The sequence below is a fragment of the Podarcis melisellensis genome (genome assembly GCF_964234715.1).
Source record: "Podarcis melisellensis genome assembly, chromosome: 8".
In the NCBI taxonomy this organism is placed as follows: Eukaryota; Metazoa; Chordata; class Lepidosauria; order Squamata; family Lacertidae; genus Podarcis; species Podarcis melisellensis.
In genome coordinates this window covers 73,128,307-73,155,218 of record NC_138540.1, presented here as the reverse complement: position 1 = coordinate 73,155,218, position 26,912 = coordinate 73,128,307, and the positions used below count along the sequence as shown (strand labels likewise).

General features: G+C 49.2%; 1 protein-coding gene across 1 annotated transcript; it reads left to right on the top strand.

Moving 5' to 3' along the window:
• The first annotated feature begins 1,791 nt into the window (after window positions 1–1,791).
• Window positions 1,792–25,823, top strand: SCN1B (sodium voltage-gated channel beta subunit 1). The gene is made up of 6 exons (XM_081920969.1): window positions 1,792–3,291; window positions 18,175–18,341; window positions 20,289–20,532; window positions 21,647–21,788; window positions 23,248–23,358; window positions 24,550–25,823. Exons 1-5 carry the CDS (start codon window positions 3,246–3,248, stop codon window positions 23,312–23,314), a joined length of 666 nt encoding a protein of 221 aa, XP_081777095.1. The 5' UTR covers window positions 1,792–3,245; the 3' UTR covers window positions 23,315–23,358; window positions 24,550–25,823.
• The last annotated feature ends 1,089 nt before the right edge of the window (window positions 25,824–26,912 follow it).

Below are 26,912 nucleotides of genomic sequence, written 5' to 3'. Positions count from 1 at the left end.
AATCCCCGCGATGGGGTGAGCTCCCGTTGCTGGGTCGCTGCTCCTGCCAACCTAGCAGTTCGAAAGCACATCAAAGTGCAAGTAGATAAATAGGTACCACTCTGGCGGGAAGGTAAACGGTGTTTCCGTGCGCTGCTCTGGTTCGCCAGAAGCGGCTTAGTCATGCTGGCCACATGACCCGGGAACTGTACCCCGGCTCCCTCAGCCAATAAAGCGAGGTGAGCGCCGCAACCCCAGAGTTGGCCACGACTGGACCTAATGGTCAGGGGTCCCTTTACCCTTAGGTTTCACTACATCTGTCGGGGTGAATGCTATAGATCAAGCTGTGTGTTATGTATTATGTGTTGCCAACTTTTTTTTTAGGCCCAAGGGAGCATCTGGATTTTAAGCATCATAGGTGCCACCCCTCTTGTCACTTCTCGCTTCCTTAGATCAGCCCCCTGCCAATATAGGGGACACAAAAAACACACACTTTGCTTTTCCAAGGGATCTGGAAGAAAGCCAGATCCAGTAAAATTAATTTGAGGTTTAAAAGCACATAGGATTTGAAAAGCACATAGGAACGTGCGTCACTCTTTAAAAACAGTTTTAGAAGGGATAAAAACATACTCTCCCTTACCACCTCCTGACCATGGGGGCAGTGAGTGGGAGGGTCGGAAGCTGTGTAGACACCAGCAGAAGACCTCTAAGGTGCCATTGCACCCACGGGCAACACAGTCCAACAGGCACTGAAAGCACATGGGAATCCTGGGAGTGGTGGTTTCTCCCTGGCAGAGCTATGAATTCCCAGCAACCTTCACAAGCCACAGTTCCTATGATTTTTTGGGAGAAGTCATGTGCTTTGGATGTGCTTTGAATGCGCAGTGTGGCTCTGCCTAATACTGAGCTACATGGGCCAATGATTTGATTAAGTAGAGGGCATCTCCTCGTGTCCTAAACTTTGTCAGGATAAGAGAATCAGAAGTGTGTCCTCTCCAACATATATAGCCTGCACCGTGTGTGGATTAAGGGATTTCATCTGCTTTGGTCTACCCAATTTAGGACTAGGGATGGGGAGAGACAAAGAGGTCTTTCTCTTTGGGATCAGGCAGAAGGGCTTAAGTCAACCATCACTTTCTGAGGTTTAGTTCAGTAATCTGTTTTCTGTGCCAAAGAGCAACAGGTCTGCTGATAAGAACTGAGGCTGCCTCTGAGTATCTGCAAAGTGCCTTTCCCGATCATTACCCAGTAGCCACAGACAGGATTGAGCATGGGACCGCTTTTCTTACTAGGATGGGAGGCAGCAAACATAGTTTTAATTGATCTTCAAAAAATAAATAAATGTTATAACTATATTGTAGTTTGTGCTAGAATTTTATGAAGAGCGGGTAAAAATACTGTAAACCCAATAACCAATGAAGAGGCCAAGGAGTTTCATCCTCAGGGACCTATTGCAAGGCTTCGACTCACGTGACACACCAACGCCGAGAGTGCTTCTGACCCGGTGCAAAGTGTCCTTCAGGGCCCGATCAGGGGCATTGTCAAGACTTTCGGGGCAGTCCCTTCTCTTCTCGTAACTAGAATCTCGAGGTGCGCCTGCCGTTTGGGAGAAAGGCGCGCGGGGGTCGAAGACCCACCGTGGGCGTGACTCGTGCTGGTGGGGCGGGAGACACGACTTGGGACGAGCTGCTGCTCCTCCGCTCCCGCAGCCACTGCAGAGAGTGACGCATCCCTCTTCCGTCCTGATCTTCCTTGCACACCCGCCCCCCTCGTTGATTATTCCCCACCACACGGCAGAGGAGGCGGAGGAGGACGGGTGGGCAGGTGGGCGCAGTGCTTGGCGCTCACGTCCAGCCAGCTCGCCCTCCCCTTGCCTGCCTACCCTCGGCTTGCCCCGCGTGGCGGCTCCCTGCTCGGCTCCCGCTGTTGCTTGGGCTGCTGCTGCTGCAATGCATCAACTTTCGCTGCGCCCTCCCCCTCCGACTGGCGCACGCTTTGATTCATTCCCAGCCGCCCTCTCCGACAGCAGCAGCAAGAGCAGCAGTAGCGCCAGTAAGCCCGAGCCTTCCGCCGCCAGCGCCGGCTTTGCCGCAGCGGTGCGCGCCGCCGGGGAAGGCTAGGCAAGGCGAGAGCGGGCAAATCGCCGCGTCGCAGCCGCCAGTTGAAGGAAGGAAGGAAGGAAGGCGGGAAGGAGAGAGAGAGAAGGAAGGAGGGAGGGTCATCCGGGCAGCGTCTCACCCCACACCCTGATCCTTCCCATCCCTCTGCAGCAGGCAGAGTCTTGTCTCCAAAATCGATTCCTCCTCGCTTCGATCCAGCCCTACCGGCGACAGGAAGCGGTTAAAAAGATCTGACCTCTCCCCGTCCCAAGTACAGCCCGCGAAGGGGCTTCCGAGGCGCCGCGCACCGGCCATGGATCCGGCCCTGCTGCGTCCCGCACCTGCTCGTGGGGGCGGGTAGCTCCTCCTTGCGCGCGCCGAAGACGCTTTGCCAATCGGGCTGCGCTGCCTGGTTAGATCGGGGTGTGTGTATGTGCATGCCCGTGTTTTCGCAGAGAAAAAGAGACAGGATGCCCATTCGGAAGGCACTCCGGATTTAAAGGTGACTCGCGGAGCCTTGCCGCCAGCGGACCCGGAGCAAGGCCGTGAGCGCCTGGAGCCTGGCCGGCGCACCTCGGAGTGAGGAGGACACGGCTCCTGGGACCGGGAAACAAGCAAACAAATAATTTTTTTGGAAAGAAAATTGGCAGGAAATTCAAAGCTCCAGACGCGGGATCTGCGGCAGGACAAGCCATCCCGGCTCGCCTCGCCCTGGCTTGGTGAGGAGGAGAAAAGACCCCCGCGCGCTCTCCGGGCCCATCCCAACTTTTATGGATCCTCCCGCCGGCCGCCTCTTCTGCATCTCCTCGAGCTCTCGGTCCCCGGCTTCGTCCCGTCGCAGCGCCGCGGCGCAAGGGGCAGCCGTCGGGGCAACTAGCGGCGCAGCGCCCCCTAGCGCCGCCGCCCTCTTTGGGGCCGAGCGGGATCAAGTGGCCGAGGCCGAGTCAGCTGCATCCGGCTCCGGCATTCCAAGGCGCTCTTGGGTTTTCTCCTGCGGGCGCTGAGCTCAGCCCCGGGCTATAAATACCCTCCCTGGAAGACTCTTCCCCCAGGATCGTCTGTCTGTTGACCGCAGGAGGTTGCTGGGAAGGGCGGGGGGGAGCCCGGCGCTGTGTCTGTCCCCCCTAGGCCAAGAAGGGCGCGCACCCTGGATCCGAACCCCCCGGGATGGCTACCCCGCGCCCCATCTCGCTCCTGCTGTGCTTGGCCCTGGGTGAGTTGGAGATACAGGGGGGTGGGGGCGAGGGGAGGGAGAGAGAGAGACAACGGGGTGAATCCGGATCTAAAGGCACGGAGTGGGACCTCGGTGGGGGTGCTGCGGAAGCCCAGTTTAGACGTGCAGGGGGAGCAAAACTAGCTGGGTCGTGGTGGTGGTGGGGAAGACTAAGGAAGGACCAGGACTCCGCTTGCTCATTTAGGGCCTGCGCAGGCACGCGGTTCGATCCCAAGAAAACCCACTTCCTAGATTTTGTGTCGTGGGACTTGAACCCAGTGCAAAACACGCACATCCCTGCCCCCTCCTCAATACAGCTAAGGGCTTCTGTTTTTGTTTTTCTGGGGCATGATTCAGATAGAATCCGAATCCCTTGAGATCCACGAACCCAGTGCTGAGTCTTCTCTGAGCTTTCACTGGCCCTATAAAGGGGTACTTCTCTTTAAGAACTTCCCTTAAGGAGAGGGTGCAAACAGTCCATCCTGCGAAGCTTGAAATCCAGCTCCAGTTCTTCTCTCCCTCTATTAGGGTTTGCATATTGACCCCAGTCTTAGGGCCCAGGATTTTGTGTATGTTGTGCAGGGCTGAACAGAGGCTACACCACTTCCACTCAATCCTTCTCTGCACCTTTTTTTTAATAGGTCCCACAGAGTTCATTCCATGCCCTCTAAAATCCATGTCAGGATTTCTTTGTCTGTTCCCAAAAGGGGCCCAAAGTAGCACCTCCCCATACAGTCAACCCAGCAGGGATAATCTCAGAGGAACCAGGAGCAGATTGCAAATGTAATAGCAATTTGGGGGTGGGAGTGAGTAGTCACAGTGGCTGCAAAGGTAATGGACTTTTAAGTGAACAATAGCCCAAGGAAGGAGCCCCAGTTTTTGTGTGCTAAGATGTTCTCCAAATGGGGTCCCAGTGAGTCTGGCTAAAGGCAGTGGGATTTACTCCTGAATCTACAAATTAAGGATCAGGCTGTGCATTTGTGTGCAGAAGAGAAACAGGGAATTGTGTGAAAAAATAAGGCAGGTACAGTTGAAAGGATAGAGGTGTTTTTTTTGGGGGGGGGGTGCTGGCTAAACTATGAGAAAGGGGGTGGAATTGATGGGGTAAAAAGAAACTAAGGAAGGATCACACCCATTGCTGTCAATGATGTGGGCTGACCCCCCCCCAATATTTCGGTGCTTTAGTTTGCCACATATTTTGCATTCATGAGTAACAATGAATGCCAACTGCTAATATAAAATTAGACGAGCATGACATTTTCAAAGTTTCTAGCTTTCTTTCTCAAATACAAGCAAAATAAAAATGCTTAATAAGGCCATGCGCTAGGGCATCAGAAAAATCCCGGTGGCAAACTACCCTTAATTTCCATGGGAAAATTGCCCAGTACAAATGTTTCTAGAAAACCTACCTTGCCTATTCCTGCCTCCTGCCAGCCTCCTCTTGGGTCCCCTTCCATCTGTCTCTGTTTCTGCATGTCAACAGCCTTTTCTCTTTCTGATGGGTTTATAGGTAGCGTAATACCTTCTTGCTTAGAAATCTTCCCAGTGGTGCAATCAGGTAATTTTAGACCCTGGATTATCCTCCCCACTACCAAACACTTTAGATGGCGATGTGTTTGACTCGACTTCAAAACATGGCACCCCGAGCCCTGCTACTTGGGGGACCCTCATTCTTCAGAGTCTGGGGCCCTGGACTGCTGCCCTCAAGTCCTAACCTGACTCCATCCACTCCCTTCCATATCTGTGCTTTCCTGTGCCAGGATCTTCTGGTTCATCCCCATAGATTTAGTATGGCTTTGGAGGAGGCAGAGGAAAAGGAGAAAGGTGCTTGGAATAGCATGGGGCTCTTAATTTCAAGGTCGTGGGTTCGAGCAAAAGATTCCAGCATTGCAGGGCGTTGGGCTAGCCTTTCTCAACCTGTGGGTCCTCAGATGTTGTTGAACTACAACTCCCATCACCTCTAGCTAGCAAGGCCAGAGCTCAGGGATGATGGGAGTTGTAGTCCAACAACATCTGGGGACCCACAGGTTGAGAACCGCTGGCAGTGGTCCCTTCCAACTCTCCGATTCTATGAAAACTCTCCCCCCATCTTTGATAGCATCTGTGGGGACTTGTGGCCTTCCTCCAGATGTCGCCGGTGGCAACTAGTCCAGCAAATTCTTGCTTGTCTATCTATGGAGATTCCCATCCCTTGCTTTGGGGTTCTCTGTTCTGACCCAGTGGGATGCCCCAACTTCACGAAGTACACAGGTGTGTGTGTGTGTGTGTGTGTGTGGTGCCTTTAGGTGCTCCTACCTTGCTGAGCACAGTAATGATGACCCCGAGCCAATATCTCTGTGTGCATTGCTTTCCTCGCGGATCCAGGATAGTGAAAATAATTGGACTCCATAGAGCAATATTTGCTCTCGTACTACACAGCCCCCTGGATCCAGGAAGAATAGAGGGTGGGGGCGGGAATTTCAAAGCAGACATGCAGATCAATCCACTACTTAGCAATTTATTTATTTCCAGTCATTTGTGCCTCTGCTTTTTTCACTTGCCGGATCACCCAGGGGAGTAAAACGTTAAGAAAGAAGAAGCTGCATTAAATACACAGAACGGTCCTATGTATTTAGCCAGGAATAAGTCCCACCGTATAAAATGGGTAAGCGTGCATGGGATTGCAGCCACGACCAGAAATATTAAAACAGCTGATTAAAGCAAATGAGCAACATGACATAGCATAAGGCTGTAACAACTCCTTGGTATAAAGAACCATTTGCCCACTGGAATAAAACCCATCGGAATGCATGTAGAAATATAGGGCTGGACAGACATAATTCAGGAAGGTATTCCAAAACCTTTGGCACCAGTTTATTTATCCATCTCATTGTAATCTTCCAGAGAGCTAGGTCAACATGTATGCTTTCCTCTCCCTCTCAATGTTGTTTTCACAACAGCCCTGTGGGGCAGGTTAGGCTGAGAGCCAGTGACGGACCCCCAAGATTACGAAGATTGATTTATGGCTGAACGCGGGTTTTAAATTTGGGTCTCCCGATTCCTAGTCTGCTACACCAGAGGTGGGCAGAAAGTAGATTGGGATCTGCTAGCTCTCAGGATGATTTGCAGTAGATCAGCAAGAGTGGTCCCCCCTCCCCCCTTACTCCTAGTCCTTCAACAATTGCAACTGCAGAAGAACTTTTCCCTCCTAAATTAGGCCACTGAGATGAAGAAAGCTCACTAAGAGTGGATTGCTATGGGAAACGATTATGAGCTCAGTTCAGTTCTGGTGATGAAGACAAAATCCCAGGCTCAGGATGTGCTCAAGAGGCAACCTGCCCTGTTCCTTAATTCTAAACTGTATATATTTTGCACCTAACCTCTGTTTGTGGATCTTGGGGTTATAGTAAAAAAAACAAAGTAGACTCAACAAGCCAGTAATATACTATGCCACACAGCAAAGGGTCTGATCCCTCCTGCCCCCGAAAAGAAAGTTTATTGGTTGCCTTCCCACACATATTTATGTATAGCTAAAATAAAATAATTATTGTTCCCAATTTTCAAAAACTGTCCTATGCCTGGTAGCCTGGAAGTGATTTTTTTTTTTTTAATATACTCACCCCAGGGGCAGGTTGCTATTTGCAAGCCTGTCTTAATCAAAAGCTCTGGATGCTTTGCAGATGGAAGAAAACCCATGCCTATTTTCCACATTCTGGAAAGTACTGGATGAATCTATTCCCGGTCTCCACCCCCCCCCTCGCATCCTTCCTACACTTTGGCATGGCTTGTGTGCTGTATTTTGTTATGTCAACAGTACATCTCTATAGTGGAATAGGCGGGTGATGTCATGGCCCTCCTCCCATCTGTGTCTACCTGTATTTATTTATTATATGGGCTTTTCTTGGGATCTCAGAACGTGATCATTAGAAGTGAGATTCCTAACACTGAAGTGCTTTTTCAGAAATCAGCAATTATTTAGCAATACATGCTAAAGTCAGTCTCTCTCTCTCTGTAAATATTTTTATTGAAAGTTTTCTACATTGCATACAATAAAAGCCAAACTAATCTAAAGAAAAAGAATAAAGAATAACCTAAATAAAAAAAGAGAGAGAAAGGTAAAGAACTAGAGAGGCAGAAGGAGAAAAATAAAAGAATGAATACCAAAAGTCCTCTATTGGAATTTTATCAAATCCCTTTCTCCATTTACAGACAAGTAGACCCTCCCAGCTCTCACCTGGGCCCCTGATCTTTGATCTGTCATCTTCCTGTGTATATCTTCATCAATCCAAAATAAGGGGCTTTTACAAAGTCTCCATAGCAGTGGGCTATACAAAAGGCATACAGATCCATCTGTTTTAAATCCTGAAATTTGCGAACCAGCTGTATATCACAAACCGCCTAGTGCTGAATTAAGGCGCACGGGTGGAATGACGTTAAAACAGTGAAATGGAAAATGGAACAATTTTGACACCTGCGTCCACCGATGTGGTAGGATAGCCTGCGCAATGTGTCACAAGTTTTACTCATGTCATCTGAGCTGACAGGAATTTAGGGTTCTAGAGCCAATCTCGCAAACCGTTTGTTCCTTGTACACCACTACTTCTAAATTCCTCAAACAATTTCTTCACTTCTCTAACGTGAACAAATGAGGGAAAACTCTTTCAGCCCCCAAACTAAAATTATTGGGGGCTTTATGCCCTTATGGGCAACCTTTGGGAGGGGGTATCACATGCCCAGGTGGGTAGGATGGGGGAGGGGCAGGATGCTGGCCTGTGGGATTCTGTCCTCCGAGGTGGCTGCCTCAGTCTGCCTCATGCACCCTCTGGCCCTACAAAAAGCCCACAGGCAGGACTCTGGTCCTGGAAATAGCCATCAAGAGTAGCTACTGTTGACGACCTGTGAAATGGTCTAATCCCCTTTCGAAACCATCAGAATTGGGGGCCATTATCACATTTCGGGATCTGTAACCCCAACACCCAAGAAAGGCTATTTACAAAAGGGAAGCTGCATGCTTGCTTGCTGTGCTTAGGCTGCCTCTGACCTTTTTTTTTTTTTTTTTGCAAATGACATACAAATGACACCTTTTAAAATATGTAGCTACCTGTTTGTTTCAGGTGTGGCCCTCCTGGACTCACCTCTGCTGTTGGGCAGGATGCTTTCATTGGGGTGCGAAGGGTGTACAACCCTCGTCAGCAACCAGATTTTCTGGAGGGCTAGAACAGAGTCCCTTAAAACCTTAATAAATATTACTTTAAAAACAAAACAAAACAAAAACAAGAAGATGCCCCGGTTCCCCCAAAGCGCCTCATTCTTTTGTTTGCAAATTTCTGTTCTGCTGCAGATGCCACATTCTTTGCCCTTTTGGCCATGGTTTGGCAACAGATGGGCCAAGTGGTCTTATGCAGTTGGCCAGATTTCATACCAGGGCCTCTGGTTGCTAACCAATAGCACAGAGAGAGCACTTTGATAGCTTTCCAAGTCACCCCATTAACCAGGGCCAAGAAAAATGTGGTGCTAAAACGGGCTAGGAATCCAATCTAAGCTGATGCCCAAACTGCACTGGGTATTAATTTGCTAGCCTCCCCCAAGTTATTAAATCTGTTTGTCCATCAAGGGCTTCAGGCAGAGATCTTTCACTTCAGTTGATAGCTGTTCCTTTTAACTCGGGCGGAGAAACTTTTCCCACCCAAAGACCACATTACCTTCTGTGCTGTGTGTGCGCATGTCAGTGATGGGCAGAGCCAGAGGCCAAAATAGATGCAACAGTAGATTTGACTCTTTAGGACAGTAAGGCTTCCTTCCAGCCACCCCAAGGTCAAAGATTTATGTACATAAAACTCTCCGTGCTCCATCTAGGCCAACAAGCATTAACACAAAGTTGAAGGACACTTTCTGGCCTGGCCAGAGCATTTAATGAGGTGGGGGTGTGGCTTGGAGAGGGGGTGTGGCCTGAAGAGAGTCCCAAGGGCCACATTCAGTGAGGCCTGCAAGGCTGCATTCAGCCCCAGCGCCTGAAGTCCCCCACCCATTTTAACTGAGGGTAGCAATGCTTCTGCATTTATTTGTTTTTAATTGGAAACTGATATGGGAATACAGTGGTACCTCAGGTTAAGTACTTAATTCGTTCCGGAGGTCCGTACTTAACCTGAAACTGTTCTTAACCTGAAACACTACTTTAGCTAATGGGGCCTCTTGCTGCTGCTGTGCCGCTGGAGCACGATTTCTGTTCTCATCCTGAAGCAAAGTTCTTAACCTGAATCACTATTTCTGGATTAGTGGAGTCTGTAACCTGAAGCGTATGTAACCCGAGGTACCACTGTATGCAGAACTGAACTTAAGACTTGAAAGGACGAGACACTGAAAGAAACAGAAATTGACAAATTCTCCCAGTCTTTAGAAGACAGCAAAGGGGAGCAAGAAATTTAGGAGGAAACTGTATGTTTTTAAAGGTGGGGGAGTAGTGATGTCATAATTTGCAAACAGTATTAAAGGTATGCTCTTACCTTATGCTAATAGAAGGAGCTGTACATCTGGGGATTGCTTGTGTTTCTGGACGCTACTTAAAACTAATGGTCGGCCCATTTCTAATCATTAAATTTTCACGGCTCTTGCTCGAGTGCTGCAGAGTTGATCGTGGGGCTGTGGCCAAATGGCAGTGCTCAGGAAGATACAGTCCACCCGCCTCCTGACATTCCCCCAGCTTGCTTGACACCCATCGGCAAGGTCCTTGCAAGACCCATGCATTCCCAGGGTCTGCACCAGCGCGGAGGGAAGTTGGGTGTTTGCTAAGGCCTGCGGACTGTTGAGAAACCTTGGCCATCGGCCTCTGCTTCCATCTTCTCACCTGGTGGGCCGCAGGAGGCGCAGTGATCTCCCAGGCTTTCTTGCTGCACGCATCTTTGGTGTCAGAAGCGCATGAAACGAGTGGGACCTGCAACACAATGTTGCAGCATGCCTTGTAACTGCTCAGTGTTCCAGCCAACCCGGCAGCTTCTTTCAGGATACTCCTGTTTCATTCCTCTCTTCCACCGCATGACTGTTCTCCTTCAACCAGATACTCAGCATTCTGCAGCCATTGAGCCTCTTCAGTCCCTATTTGGGTTTGTTTTTCCCCTGATCCATTAAATTCATCCCCCACCCCCAAATAAACACAGCTCCCCTTTGCAATTCTTCAGGCATGCTGATATCTCCTTGTTTCTCAATGGCCACATTTTGGCTACAGTCCTGTTGGCACTTACTTTCTGTGTTTGCTATTAGAGGGATGGATGAGAGGTGCTATCGGGAAGCATCCACCTTTGTCCTGCGAGCCCATTCTCTTAGCCTCAGATGTTTCAGAGTTGGCTCTGGTTATGCAACGGCAAGAGGAAAAGCACTTTGAACAATCCCCCCCGGCGGCGTTTTCTCCTTTGGGATTGGGCATGTGCACTGATTTCCGCTGGCCCAAAAACCTGGAGCTGGCACCTCCTGTTTAAAATAATATTTATATTCACGCATACAAACACAACCCAGACAGAGTTAGCTGGCATCTAGTGCTCCCAATCCCACCCCCTTTTCTCCTCCTTAAAATATATATTCGTTCGCTAATTCAGGCTGAAGGAGATGAGTTGGAGAAGGGGTGCCCCCCCCGATTTTCCAGACTTAAATTCAGTTCTCCACATTTCCACAGCAATTTGTGATGGGGGAAAAAAAAACCCATGAAAATTCATCAACACTTCTATGTCAATTTCTCCTGATAAACATGTTACAGTTTACATAGAATAATAGAATTGTAGAATTGGAAGGGACCCCAAGGGACATCTAGTTGTACCCCCTGCAATGCAGGGATCTAAACTAAAGCATGCCCATTTACACGTTTTTTGCAGTCGGTTCCTCCTGGAAATAGTGCATTTTTGTATGTTATTTTCACAAACATATGGCTTGTAATAAGCTAAGTCCTACTCAGAGTAAACCCATTGAATGACTGTAAAGTTATATCTTTTGCTTTCATTGGGCCTACGCTGAGTAGGGCTGACATTGGATACAACCCTATGTTATATGCACCCCCCCCATATATTCATTTTTTGGTACGTGGTGTTTGGTTTGGCATTGCAAAATTCAGAGAAGTGCAAACTTTGAAGAAGAGCTACGCTTTAGTTCACATATTGGTTTGAAAAGTGTAGGTAAGGCAGTTCTTGTTAAGCGCAAACAGAATCGCATTTCTCCTTCGTCCCACAATCCTCTTCGTTGCCTGTTAGTGCTGCTGAGCTAGATGGAATGAAACAACTGCCTGTGTTTCTGGAGCCCTGAGCTCCCTTCACACTCTTTTTGTTTCTGCTGCTTCTGTACCTGCCCTTTCCAAGCATGCTAGCAGCCATGTGGAAGGAGACTTTGCACATGTATATGTGAGGGAATCAAGGCATCTTGTTAAGCCCTTGCCCCCTCTAGGAAAACCTGGGGCCAAACCCTCAAGAAAAAGTAACTTTCATAATTTCCCCTACCTGGTTACCTTGAGCCAGATTTTGACTCAACCCTAGGCGAGCAGCTGTTTACAAGCCTGTTTTTAAAGCCCTGGGGGTTTCCGGCATGAGATCGCAGAGGCTGAACGTCATGTCCTGCTGGTTCTCAAGTAGGAGAGTGCTGAGAATTGGTCAGTAGCTAAGACTTCTGCAAAAGAACCACTGGTGCTTCAGATGCTGCTGATTGTGTGCTGAAGTCAGCAAAGCTCCCTCTGCAAGCTCTGTCCTTCGAGCCAGCAGGGTGTCATTGCTGATGCATGAAAAGCGGGGAGAAAGAAAATGACCTGCCGGAGGATGCTGGCTCTCGCCCACTGGTGTGCCGACACGCTTTGCAGCCACAAACATGCGCACATGCGTTCCTCCCTTTGCCAACAATGTTGTCACACCTACTCAGTTACTCGCCCACGGGTGCTCAGTCACACTTAATGATGATGCAGTCCCAGTAATTGATCTCTGCAGGCTTCCCACTCTGACGCTTTCATTCCCACTCCCAAGGAAGAGGCAGGATTCCTTGTGGGGTGAGGTGATCTTACTGGTCAGTTCTGGGGCCCAAGCTCACAGGTGCAGTGGCGGAGGAAGGGGGCAGGGGGCGGTCTGCCCCAGGTGCCATCTCTGAGGGGGTGACAAGAAGGCACCCTGGGTGCGGTGGCGCGAGCTGCCGCCATCATGCTGCCACCGCATGCAGAAGATCCTCCACTTGCAGCTGCACCCTCCGCCACCGTCCGTATAGTGCGCTCACATGCGTGGTATGTAGCGGCGCATGCGCTGTACGTAGCGGTGCGCACGCATGCGCAGCAGGCAGTTTGCTCCGCCCCGACATCCTGCACTGGGTGGCGGTTCTCCTTCCTTCACCCCCTGCACAGGTGTCCCAACACGGGGAGAATGGATACAAAAACTCCTGGAATACGCAGAAATGGTGAAACTTACCGGAAGAATAAGAAATCAAGATAACAAACTTCTTAAAAAAATAAAAGAATGGAAATGGTTTATTGAATATTTACAGATAAATTGTAAACAGATAAAAACAATGGCATGATTATTGTAATAACCTGCAGTTTCGTAAGAGTATATATTTAAAGAAGATGACTAAATGAGCCAATTAAGTTAATTAGGATATGCAGAATACATTAGAAATAAATTTAAGGAACCACAGAAAAAGGGGGAAGGAAGTCAAGTTTTGAAATGTCAAAATGATTGCAAAATCAGTGAAATGTATAAACCTGAAAAGTATATATAAAAAAGAGAGAGATAGTTTTGTTTTTAAAAATGGAGGTAAAAACTGTTGGACAGCTATATATCTGTATAGTGGGGTAGGATAGCTGGGGGAAAAAATCATACCTGGCAACCAATGCGCCCCTTTGGTTTCAGATAATATGTGGGTAGACGGGTCTAAGAAGCCCGGGACACAAATTTTCACAGCCCTCTAGCAGCATGTGGTGGCTCATTTAACAAGCAATGTATGTAGTGTTAACTCTGGAAGTGTATCCCCAATTCTGACCAAACGAAGCCTCCTAGAGCAAAATATACATCAGGAGACTTAGTGGGGTCAGTTTTCCTGCCCCCCTAATATGGGAATGAGGGACACAGTCGTTGAACAGCAGCAGCGGCAGAGGAAGCCGCTCGGGCGCCCGGGGCAGCGTGCCCAGGGACAGGGCGAGCCGCCCATAGGGGTGGGGCGAGGGCAGGGCGCACTGTGGGGCCTCCAAAGTCTGCCTGCCTCCTCCCACTTAGCTGCCCTACAGCTGGGGGGGGGGAGGCAGCGGTCAGACTGTTTGGGCAGCGCGGAGTCTGCATGTGCCCAAGCCACTGTGTCTCTCCCAGGAGAGATGCGTGGCTGGGGTGCACTGCAGGCCCCACGGTGAGTGCCACCCAGCATTTTGTCACCCCCCTCGGTGGTGACACTCAGGGCGGACCGCACACACCACACACCCTTCCTCCACCCCTGAACAGCAGTGCAATGAGAGCATGACACGACTTGGGAAATGTCAAACAAACCCACCTGAACTGTGGCATCTGCAGGTGCCAAGTGAATCTCCTGGGGTGGAAGTGGGGATAGTGGAAGGGATGTGAGATATTTGTATTGGACGTTTATTCTCACAACAACCTTGTGAGGTAGGTTGGGCTGAGAGGCAGGGGCTGGCCCAAGGCCACCCAGTGAGCTTCATGGCTGGGTGGGGATTTGAACCCTGGTCTCCCAGGTCCTCGCCCAGCAACATCTGGCCACAGGTTTTCCAATCTTGCAGTAGCATTGTCATTGTTGTTATCACGTACAGCAAAATCTTATGCTTACTCAGAAGTAAATCCAAATGGATTTAGTGGGCCTTATTCCCGTAGTAAGTATGTTTAGGATTTGGGCCTTTGCTCAGTTTTGCCTCAGACTTTTCTGGATTCAGGGAGTCAACGCGCTGTAACATATGCAGCGCCGGTGCCTCAGCAGGAGCTCAGTCTTAACAGATGGCAGCTGTGTTGTTCCTGCTGATGCAGCTGATCTCCTCAGAATAGCCGGCAGTGTCCTCTGTTCCAGTGGTTTGCCTGCAGATCTTGTGAGTTATTCTCTTTTTACAGAAGGGGAACTGAGGGCGAGAGAGATGCCCAAGACCACTCTCAGTGACTCCCATGGCAAAGTAGGATCTGGATTGAATCTCAGAAGGTGACTCGGAAATTACAACGAATCCAGAATGTGGCAGCTAGACTGGTGATTGGGAGTGGCCGCCGAGACCACATAACACTGGTCCTGAAAGACTTTCATTGGCTCCCAGTACATTTCCGAGCTCAATTCAAAATGTTGACCTTTAAATCCCAAAATGGTCTCAGCCCAGTATACCTGAAGCAGCGTCTCCACCCCCATTGTTCAGCCGAGACACTGAGGTCCAGCTTCGAGGGCCTTCTGGCAGTTCCCTCACTGCGAGAAGTGAAGCCACAGGGAACCAGGCAGAGGGCCTTCTCAGTAGTGGCGCCCGCCCTGTGGAACTCCCTCCCACCCGATGTTAAGGAAATAAACAGCTATCTGACTTTTAGAAGACATCTGAAGGCAACCCTGTTTAGGGAAGTTTTTAATGTTTGAAGTTTTATCATGTTTTTAATGTTCTGTTGGGAGCTGCCCAGAGTGGCTGGGGAAACCCAGACAGGTGGGCAGGATATATATAATAAATCATCATCATCAACAACAACAACATCAAACTGTAGAATTGGAAGGGACCCTGAGGATCATGTAGTCCAAACGCCTACAATGCAGGAATATGCAGCTGTCCAATACAGGGATTGAACCTGCAACCGTGGCATTATCAACACCATGCTCTAACCAACTGAGCTGTCCGGTTGACGGGACTCTTACCTCCAGTTTCAACCCTGAACTTTGAATGGGAAACTTTTTCACCCCAAAGGCCCTATTTGCTTCTGGGCAATCTTCTGGGGGGCCCCCGTGCAACTGGTGGGTGGGGCCAGAGACAAAAGTGGGAGGGGCAACATGTGATTTTAAAAACAACAACCAAAAACAACAACATTGTATAGCAGGCCTGTATCTTCATGCTCACCCACCCTCTCTGTCCTCCATCCAGGCAAGAAAGAAAGAAGCATTACCAGGAATTGAAGGGCACATTGCAGCCAGGCAAAAGCAGTCCAGGAGGTTGCAATGCAGGGCTGAGGAGGGGTCCAGCTCGGGAGGGGGTGTGGCCTGGGGAGAATCCTGGGGGCCAGATGGGGAAGCCTGGAGGACATCATCTGGGCCTGAGGCCCTGCATCCCTGCTCTGGACCATATTGGCTCAGGCATGAACTTTAATCATGTCATAGAGTTGTATGTCTGCATCTAGCAACATCTATTTATAAAAAGCCTTCCCCACCAATTAAAATTGTGCCCCCAGCTGCTGTTTGCCCCAGTTTTAATTTACAAAACTTCTCCCCACCCTCTCAACCCGTTGTGTTTATGAGTTCTGACATCCCTTTGTTTAGAGAAAGAACCCAGAAAGTTGGGGCAGGGGTGGAGGGTGATATGGATTAGGATCATGCCATGCAGGGTTGTGGGGTATGTGTGTGTGTTGAAATAATGTTTTTTTTGATTAATTAAATAAGAGATAACAGAATACAAAACAGAAGGATACAATTAATGCCCTTTGTATGCACTTGGACAATAATTCGCATATGACAAAAGCAAGTATTCATAAATTAAAATTGAGTCAACAGGATTCTGCAGGGTCAGAGTGTCAATGAGAGTTGACAGAGGCTGTTAATCCTTTCCTCCTGCATTGTTTTCCTGCTGAAAATCGCTTCCCGAGCTTGTCCATTGCCCCACTTGTAATGTTTTGAACCAAATGACAGCTTCTGGAAATGGGGTTTTCAGCAGGGAAGTGGGGCAAGGCAGAGGGAGATAAAATTGTCATCCCCTCCCTGTGCTCATGATTCAGATCTGTGGGACTTGATTATCAATCAATATTCTTACGATCTCAGATCAGCCACTAGAATACATCTAAACACATGCATTTTTACAGTTTCCAGGCAAAAGCCTTTTTGGGATTAACAACATAACAAAAAGCATTGTGTACGCTTTGTTCACAATTAAACTAGAACTAGTTTTTGAGTGCTGGTGTGTTTGGTAGAGGGCTTTAATCATCTGGTTCCCAGCAGTGCCTGCTGTTGCACAGAATTTTGCCACTTTGATGGTGATTTTGTTAGCAGAGTCTAACAAACGGAAGGAAGTAATTTTTGTAAATAAATGAGACAGGGCCCTGGTCACAAGCATATGAATCATGTCCTTGAAATCATGTCTGGTTTGACCTTCAGTGAAGTTGTATTTGGGGTGCTCTAGTGATTGCTCCAGATCAGAGTAATGTTAAAGGGCCACATACCATGAGCTGGTGCAGAGGTCAGCAATCCCAGTGGTTAGAACATTGAGCTTGAACCCAGCTTTAAATCCAGACTTGGCCGTGAAGCTCTGAGGACAGCCTTAGGGAAGATTCACTATTGTTCAACCTAAAAGCTGTTGTGAGGCTTTGCTCTCTAGCTCCCTAGAGGAAGTTCTTCCGCGGAAGGACGTCCTCAGCTGGCCCTGGCCCCTCCTCCATGCTCCTTAACTTGTCCCTTTTCCAGCTTCTCCTGCCCCATTGGGCATCTTTCCACCCCTCCCAAGGCATTCTGGGAAGACTCCTGTAGACCCATGGCCCTCTCCTCCCGCCAGCCATAGGCTGAGCTCCAAGGGTCATCATGGCAGGCACAAGAAGCTGGCAGTGTCTGTTGCGGCTGCATTAGTCAGAACTCACACCATCGACTTACATTTGTATTTATTGGCATTAGCAGACACCTTGCGGAAGGACGAGAGGGGGAAAAACTGAGGCCTTCCACATGGTTGTGTGAGCTAACAAAGGGACAAAGGACAGCATATTGCAATTTTACATTTGCTGAAATCCCCTCTCCTCCTCCTCCCTTATTTTCATTGGTATGTAAATGTATGTTGTGTACCAAAAAAGCCAGAGGTATACTTCCTCTGAACATGCTTGGTGAAACAGAAACGTCTTCAGCAGGTGACAAAATATTAAAATTATGAGGCTTTATTTCTGTGCTCAGTGTGGGTCTCCAAAACTGAAAGCTAGCAGTGTCTGTGATATAGAAAAATAGGGGTGGTTGTCTTTTGCTGCCCAACTTCCCAAGTCCATGATCAGTCAGAGATGAATGGATGGAAGCAGGATGCAGTGAAAGCAAGGCAGATCTTTATTTCTCTGTTGCAACAGAGTTCTCTCCCCACCTAGCAAGGAGCGTAGAGAGACCCAGAACCAAGAAGAAACATCTCCTTTAAGGGTTTTCATTTTTGGGTGGTGAAGAAGGACATCTCCTTTACAGTCAGAAATCACATCACACATAAGGTGAGGTTACTGTGGCTCAGGCAGACCAAGGTGTGATATTCCTCAGGATTTGACAAGTTTTGCATAGTTCCAGACACAGTTTACACAAAACATTAGCATCTGATAAGACAATCAGGATGTCCCTCAGACATTCCTCAATGTATCTGGCCAAACAATGACAATTAATACAAAGGAGATTCATAGGTATAGGAGAGGAATCCCTTCAGGAACTTCTCCTCATTGCGACCTGCCTGCGTGATCTCAGGCAAGAGGGATTAAGGAGGCAGAGGAAATATTTGGAGTCTTTAGGGGAGCCAAGATGGCTTTTGGATTGCTCTCCTGTACTGTTGTAGATATGTGGTTTATATACTTATGTATGTTTGCAATTATCAACATTTATTCTATGTTTGAGACCTTAGAATCCTTTTAACCACTGGAAGAATTCTGCTGCCAGGAAGGGAGCCAAAGATGGCCGCTGTTGGTGAGAGGATACAAACCAATCGTTCCGAAGCCAGAGACATGTGAGAAGCTTTGGTTGCCTTTCTGATGTGATTTCTCTCCCGCCTCCCCTTCCCAGTGACGTTGTGCCAGGGTGGCTGCGTGGAGGTGGACTCGTACACCGAGGCCGTGGCCGGCAACAGCTTCCAGATCTTGTGCATCTCCTGCAAGAAGCGCAGCGAGACGGAGGCGGAGGCCTTCACCGAGTGGTTCTTCAAGCAGAAGGGGGAGGAAGAATACGTCAAGGTGTGTGCCATGGCGATGTAAGGGCGAGCGGTTGTGTGTGGGGGGGGCGATGGGATGGGTAGCATAATGGCCTGTTCACTCCCTGGACCAGGAAATGTTGTAAGCACCTTCACCATAAATACACAGATCTAGAATAAATAAGCTTGCGGGATCTGTCCTCATCCCAACTTGGAACTGCAAAGCCCATCAATTCAAGGCAAGTGCAAAATAGGGGCTGAAAGCGTGGAGCCGGTTTCAAAATGGCGGCTTAGGGGGTGGAGCCAGTTGCTCTTTGCACCCCATGAGCCAGCAGACACTGGGATAAACTGCATAGACCGGTACATAGGCACTGACTCCTAGGGGCTGAGGCAGTTTTGTTTCCACCCCCTCAATGTATTTTTTCAGGGGGCTGGGCTCCCCCCAGCCATGGAGGGAATATACATGGTACTTTTGCAAGTGCTAAGTAATGTTTGTTCTGCTTATGTAGGAAATCGATCCCTTAGTGTGGCAGCACCCATTCTTTGGAGCCCATTGATATTAGGCAGGAGTTGTATTCTTTTCGTCACCTGCTAAAAAATCTTTTGTTTCAGCAAGCCGACCCAGGCATATAACTTGAGCATTTTATTTTAATTAAAAGTATGTGGGTTTTTTTTTTTTAAAAATCCCTCATTGTATTTATATTGTACATCTTTTATATAGTTTGTTCTTAAATGTTTGTTCCTATCAATATTTTAATAAGTATTTTAAGTTGTTGAAAACTAGTTAGAGGAATTTTTTTTTGTTCTAGCGTTCCAATTCTATTGAATAAAATATAATATATATATATGCTCTCCTCTACTGATTGATCCCAGGATGGCAGGCACTGTTTTAATATAACAAATAAGTTGACTAAATGCTGGAAACTATACGTGAAATGGACACCCATGGAGTATGCACACTCTTCGTACACCAACCGCAATTAAATGCAGATAGTCTGATGTGCTGGACCTCCCATTCTCCAAGAGACCAATGTTAATTGGGTGTCTTTTGTTCCTTTGAAATGGCTTTGTTGATTTGTGAGTTCCAAGGTACTTGGTGTTCCCGAGAGCTCTTCCCCAGGCTATTTTTATTAACTACATCAATGATTAACCATTTTAGGAGCACCTGCATGTATAGGAGGTCTCAGAGAGAAAGAAGAAGAAAGAGATGCAGGCAAAAGACTTTTGGGAGCAGGATAGAGGCAGGATGGTATAAACAAAGCCCATAAAAATCGTGCTGGTGGACCTTAGATGTCTTTTACAGGGTAGTCACCATCATAATAAAAAAGGACAACATTTGCAATGTGCTTTCCATCATTCAAAGTATTTCCTATACTTCACCTAGTTGCAACAGGGGTGGGCAGCCTATGGCCCTCCAGATATTGGACTCCAAATCCCATCAGCCCCAGCCACTGTGGCTGATGGACAGGGAACAGGGGTAGGGGAGGCTGGCGCACATTGGGACTGGTAGGGCAGAAGATGGACTGATGGGGCACTGCCCCACCAAGCTCAGTTTGTCCTCAACCAGCTTGCACTTGCCTGCCTTCTTACAACCAGCCCAAGGGCTATCAGTCTTGGGCATTAGTGTTGCCCTTGCAGAATTCCGCAGGAGGAGGATTGGGACAAAGCTAGAATGAGTTGGCTCTGCCTGTTATGAGCTCTGACGCCACCTACTGTTGGGCTCCCTGTTTTCCACCCTACCAGTCCCAATCTGTCCTAGCGAACCCGCCATCATCCCTGAAAGCAGGCTCAGAGCCAACAACCCTATATGCAAGCCTGTATTATTCCCTTCCATATTGGGATTGGGAGTCTGAGGCTGTGAGTGGAAGTGGTTTGCGTAAGTCCACCTAGTGAGTTGAAGATTGGAGTTGAGTACGTCTTGCCTTATAGTAGGGCCACCTCTGCCAACCAGGCTTCTCTGTGTGTGGACTGAACCTCACCTGTCCTCCAGATCCTTCGCTATGACCCAGATGAGAGGCTCAACGTGATGGATCCTCGCTTTGAGGGCCTGGTTCACTGGAACGGGACCAAGAACATCCGGGACTTGCAGGATCTCTCCATCTTCATTCTTAATGTGACCTTTGACCATATGGGTGAATACGTCTGCACTGTCAACCGCACACTCTTTTTCGCGGCGGAGTTCACACACAACATCATGGTCAACAAGACCATCCATGTTACGGTGGTAGAGAAACGTAAGTATAAGCTTGGAGCTAAGGAGAAGCGGAGGGAGAAGCTGGGGTGGTGGAGGACTCTTGGCGGGCTGTGAAACAGTGGTATGCTTAAGACAGGGATGGGGGATCCTTCCTTCAGCCCAGAGGCCTTGTTAGACCCACCAGGCCGTTTTGGCCAAGCCACACCCACCTTCCCTACACCTGATTTTGTATATGATGTCAGGTGTGAGGCAGGTAAAGGCAGGGTGTGGACAAAAGGGGCTTTGCGGTCCCAGCCGATCCATTGTGCCTGCAAAGCACTTCCCAAGTGCTAACTAGCAACTGATTGTCAGCGCTTGGGAACTGCTGGGGATGAGGCTTCCCAAGCCCTGACAATCAGCTGATAGCCAGGGTTGGGAAAGCACTGCACTCAGGGTTTCCCCAGTGCTGAAAATAAGCTAAGGAAGCCCCATGTACTGCGTGTGGGGTTGTTGTCCCCCCCCCCAATGAATTTTTATTTCAAAAATGGGTCACCTGGTATCACAGCAATTTCAGGTGATTGGCAGGTGGTCAGCTCCCCCCACCTGCGAGACTTGGCCTTCATGTGTGTGCTGGCTAGATTCATTTTCCTGTGCCTGGTTTAAAACAGAAGAAAAGCACTGGTGAACCAAAGGTCCATCTCATCTCCTCCAGCTTTTGTGTTCCACACTGGCTAACCAGACGCCTCCGGGAAGCCTGCAAATTTCAGTCATTTGCATAGAGCTACCAGCTTTAATCTGTCCAAGCAACAGATACACTGACTTTAGGGCTGTAGCTGATTAATCGGTGGCAGCCTATTTTACCAGATGGGGATGAAAACTAAGGGCACATGTTTATATCTGGAAGCCCTTATGGTTCTGGTGTGTTGCTGTAATAGGAATTGGAAGGGGGGGGGAGTTTTAACAACCATGGATGCAGGGAGTTTTTGCTTGTTAAAATTGTTAGAATGGTAAGAGGCTTCCCACACCCAAGCTAAAGGGAGGACCAATTTGCATGGCAGGACAAACATGACTCAAAATCTGGAGCCGGAGAACAAATGCAGCTAGAAACGTGCATTAGGGGTGTGTGTGTGCCTGTTTTGTTTTGTACATCCTTATCTCTGTCCTTCCTTTCACAGAAAATCGGGAAATGGCATCCATCGTTTCCGAGATCATGATGTACGTTCTCATCGTCGTCCTGACCATCTGGCTGGTGGCTGAGATGGTCTACTGCTACAAGAAGATCGCTGCGGCGACGGAGGCAGCTGCTCAAGAGAATGCGTAAGAAGCGTGGGTGGCGATAGGAGGGGAGTTGTGCGTGTGCACACGTGTTGAGAAGCCAAAAGAAAAAGCAACAGGAGACCAGTTCTAGCTCCAGCTTTGACCCACCTTGGCCAAAGTGCCCTCTGCTGGGCCAGCTCCTACATAGGCAGAACTCCCTCTAGGGGAGTGACATGGTTGCAGTGCATCGCTACAGGGTCATTGCTGTTTAAATTTCCCACAGTGCCTCAGGGCAGCTTTACGTCAGGGGCAATATGGGTAATTTAAAGTGGTAGGTGGCTCCCGGACTGGTAGAGGAAGCCCAAGGCTGCCAACAACAGTGGACTCTCTGGTGTTGCCAAGGGCTCAGCAGCTGCCTGAGGATGCCAGATGTTAGCCCTGGCCCTGCTGGAGGTGGAGAACACAAGGTGATGCAGGGGAAGGATGCAGAAAGTGAAAACATCTGGACCGGACCGTGTGTCTTACTGGATCAGAGGGAGCTGGGAAGCAGGCCAAAGGCCCTTCCAGTGGAAGACTTCTGTGTGTCTTGCAGTGGTTTTATGCCTTAACTGGTGGCAAAGCCAGGTTCACCCTTTCTTTTTGCTGTTATAATCCTCCTTGTTAGCCTGGCAGGAAGTTGCAGGATCAGCTGAAAGCATTGCCTGCCTCAAAGCTCTCCTTGCAGAATAAACAAGTCCTTGAGACACCTGTTGGCTGCACCTGTAAGAACATAACCAGAGCCCTGCTGGATCAGGCCAATGGCCCATCTAGGCCAGCATCTTGTTCTCACAATGACCAACCAGATGCCCATGGTGAGAAGCCCACAAGAGCACTCCTGGGGTTTCCAGGCACTGGTATTTAGAAGCGTTGCCACCTTCAACTGTTGTCCTCAAACTGCACCTGAGGCATGGTATTACCAAACACTTAAAAAATATTTGATGGTTCCCCCAGAATAAACTTAATGTGTGAATAGGCCTTCACGTGTACTTGAGGGGCTGGTTAGAGAGCTTTGGCAGACCCAACCTGGCTCGTAAGCCACTAAGCAGAACCTGGAACAAGGCCAGCTCCAGGTTTGTTGAGGAGGGGGCTTGTCAAAATGTACCCCGACCTAGGCCTGAGGCTGCCTTGGCAGGCTTACCTGGTAACAATGATAGGCAGCAGCCATGCCCTGATGAGCACCAGGGCCTGGGGGGCATCATTTTGTTTTCCCACAGTGCCCTTGGAGTAACATCTCTTCAGGGCATTCTGGGAAATTAAAATGGCAGGTAGCTCCCAGACCCACCCATTTGGTGTTTGCTGCAACACCAGAAAAAACAACACAGTTATTTTACAGAAGGGCCCAGGATAGGCACCAGCAGCGGGCCATGCTGGGGCTCTTGCAGCTGCCGTGTGCCGGTGCCAGCCCTGGTTATGGAGGGTGGGGAATTGGGGCAAAAGCCCACCTCACACATATTCCCACTTCTCTCTTGTGTCCTGACAGCTCTGAGTACTTGGCCATCACGTCGGAAAGTAAGGAAAACTGTACAGGGGTGCAGGTAGCTGAATAGCCCACGTAGGGCTGTTGGCGGGCACAGGACTTCCTGGCTGGCAGGTAATGTATTGCGAACATCGCCGCTTCATCCCCATGTTTTCCAAGAGTGACATCAGCAAAAGATGTCCCTTTCCCCAGGAAATGACTGCTGAAATCTTAGATGGGAAGGAGAGGCAGGCAGGGAAATATGGGAAGAGGCAAGAGGTTAGCAAGGGACAAATGTAGGCAAATGCAGTTACGAGCAATTAAGCTTTGTTGCCATGGGGCCTACCAAACAAAAAAAACCCCACCTCTAGTGGATGGCGATTGCACTCAATATTCCCTGCTCTAACGGCTTCTAATACCGAGAGTGATTTTGGCAGGCTTCTGAAGGAAAAGGTTAATTAGCATTCTATTACTGCTTCCCCATTTTAGATTAAATAGCAGGGGGAGACGGTGTGACGTACAGAGGGAGAAAAGTTCTGTCTCTGGGCAGGGCTGCCAACTTCGACTACAGAGGGGCACTCGCATGCCTTTAACAGCTGTGTGGCAAGGGAAGAATCCAGGGTGGGGGGAGGTTTGCAGCTTTCCCCTGGACTGTGGCACAACTTTGGGAAAACTGGCCCTTGTTGAGCCTTCCTCCAGCACACTGCTGTCAAAGGGCCAGGAAACCCAGGGCTGATTCTAGGTTATTTTATTTGCCCTTTTCCCATTGGGCTCAGTCCGCATGGGCACCTAGAGCAGGGCACCCGTGGGCCCTTCTGGGACTTTCTTGGTGCCCGCAGAGTCCGCTCTCTCCTGCACCCATGCTCCCCACCCCACAGAAATCAGGCTTGGAAGAAGCATTGCAGCCAACAGGACAGGCCGCGGTGTGTGTCTGGCTGTGTAACGCCCACTGAAATTTCCCCAGTTTGTGTGCCCATGCGCCTGGAAAGCTTGGTGACCCCTGGTCAAGAGGGGGAGGCCGAGGCGAGTGAAAAAGAAGCCGTCGTACCTTCTCCTCACAGCTCTCTTGCTCGGGCAAACAGGCCCCGGCAGCAAGGAGGAGAGGCAGCCAAGGGGGCAGGGGTCTCTAGGGTTGGCAGTTGTGCCCACTTCCCACCTCAGATGAGGCATGGCAGGAACCCAATTGTGCCAACCCTCAGTGCTGGACCTGAGCCACTTTGGGGCCTGAGAGAAAAGAAAAGAGAGAGGGAGGGAGGGCCTGAGCGCAGGTTCTCATTATGCGGTGGCAGTTATCTAACGTTCCTGTGTTTGTTAACGCTGTTCCAGGGACGAGGAGGACGATGGCGGAGAGGGAAAGTGACTCAGCAGAGGCATCAGCAGCCCCTGAGAAGATTTGAGCTGGAGCCAAGCAGCCGCTCCCCCACCCCGCTGCACGGCCTCCCCTCCCCCACCTCCCCCTTTAACCAAGCATGCTATTTTTTAATAATAATAAAAAAGAGAGAGCTCTGTATCTGGCCCGGCTACACAGGGACAGACGACGTGTGTTTCTGAAGGGAAAAAGGGGGAGGGGGCGGCTTGTTCCGGCAGGCACCTTGCTGTTTTTTTTCCAAGGACACATCCTTTTCGCCTTCTGTCGAGTAAAGGGTCGCCTCTGCCGCGATGCATGAGGAGAAAGCGGTATGGCTGCTCGCAAACACACACAAAGCTTGGGGCCCCTTTGCTGCTGTGGCCCCCCTGTTGCGCCTCCCGAGGCCTCTTTTCTTTAAGAGCAATTGCACTTGCGCTTTCTGGTTTTTTGCACATTTATTGCGCTTCCCCCTCCCCCCCCTTATTTCGCTACCAGCACTTTCTATGGGTCTGAGGAGAGGAGGCCCCAGCGGTTTGCAATTGCCTGGCTCCCCGTCATTCCCCCTCCTTTCATTGTCATGTTGTTAGGCCTCTGCCTTGATCTCTCTGCTCCCAGGGCAGCCGCATCCGGCAAGGAACTGGAGTGGAGAAAGGTATTCAAGATGGCCGCTACACAAGGCCTGACCCTTAGAGAGGACCTTAAGATGGGGGCGCTAATCTAGGAATACCTTTGAGGGGTGCATATCTGATATAGATCTGGATATATGAACTGTGACAATACAGAGGCCTGCCCTGGCTGGATCCCGCTATTTTATTGTCTTGACAGGATTTCCCTCAAGGGTGTCCCCCTGACGGAAGGTTTTGCTCAAGGGAAATGGCAAAAGGAAGATGCCGCAGAGCAGAAATTCAATTGGTGCAGGGGGCCTGGATCCAGATGTTGCTCCTTTGGCTGTGTGTCCCCAAACTTTGTTACTGTTCTGCCCTTCCTGGTGTCTTGTCAAATTCGCTTCCCGATCTTCGCCCCTGGCGCATATCAGTTCCTCCCACGATGCCTTCATGCCTTTCCCCCTCCTCACGTTTCCATTTCCTACATCCATCGCCACCCAGTCAGGCCATTTTGGCTCATCGGGGAATACTGTGCCCTCCCCTCTCCTCAGACCCCGGGGCTGGTCCCAGGGACCAGCTGCCCACCATCACAATAATAGAATAGAGTTTGTTCATAAATAAATAATAAAAAATCTTGGATTTCACCATCTCTGGTTGAAGTGAGTCATTCTTGTGATGAAAGGAGATGCAGATGTGTGGAAAAGCAACTATGGAACAGATAACACTTTGCGTGGTTCCATTTATTTCATTGCAGAAATCACTTGAGGTGTGCGCATGCCGCCCTATATCCTTAAAGTTTTTGCTTTAAATAAATACATACCAGTAAGACATAAAACCAAAAGCGACACAGACACAACTCATTGCAACCCCAAGCTTAAAACACAGATTTAATAATTGAGAGGTTCAGACTAGGTAAGTTGGCGGTGGAGAACATTTTCGGCTTTGCAGGTCTGATCTGTAGGTTCTCCATCTCAGTGGGCCAATTTTGACAGGTGGGTTGTCCCACCCACCTGTCAGAGCTGCTTGTGCAGCAACTCCCAAGCACCCAACAGCTTGTACGATGTTTGGGAACTGCAGCATGAAGGCTTTGCCAATCCTACGCTTGGCAAAGCACAGGGTTTGCAAACCTGTTTTCTAGTCGTGCCTCTGCTTGCCTCAAACCTGACATCACCTATGAGGTCAGGTGTGGGGCAAGTGAGAGTGGCTGGAGGTGAAACAACCTTGTAGCTCTGAGACCTGCATTGGGTCAAATGCAGCTTATGGGCTGGAACTTCTCTACCCCTGATGCAAGTTAATCAAATGCCTTTGTGAGGAGGAAGGTCTTTGCCTTGCATCATAAGGAAGATGCCAGGTGAATCTCCCGGCAAAGACAGTTCTGTAATGGGAATGCCAGGACTGAAATGGCCCTTTCTGCTTATCGTTCTGCCCGGACACTGAGGTCCAGCGCTGCGGGCCTTCTGGCGGTTCCCTTGCTGCGAGAAGCCAAGTTACAGGGAACCAGGCAGAGGGCCTTCTCGGTAGTGGCACCCACCCTGTGGAATGCCCTCCCACCAGATGTCAAAGAGAAAAATAACTACCAAACTTTTAGAAGCCATCTGAAGCCATAAATAATTATTATTATTATTATTATTATTATTATTATTATTATTATTATTATTATTATTATTACTACTTGGTAGAGGAACCCAGACCAGCAGCTGTGAATAGGATCTTAGGGTTTTGATAGAAACATGGAA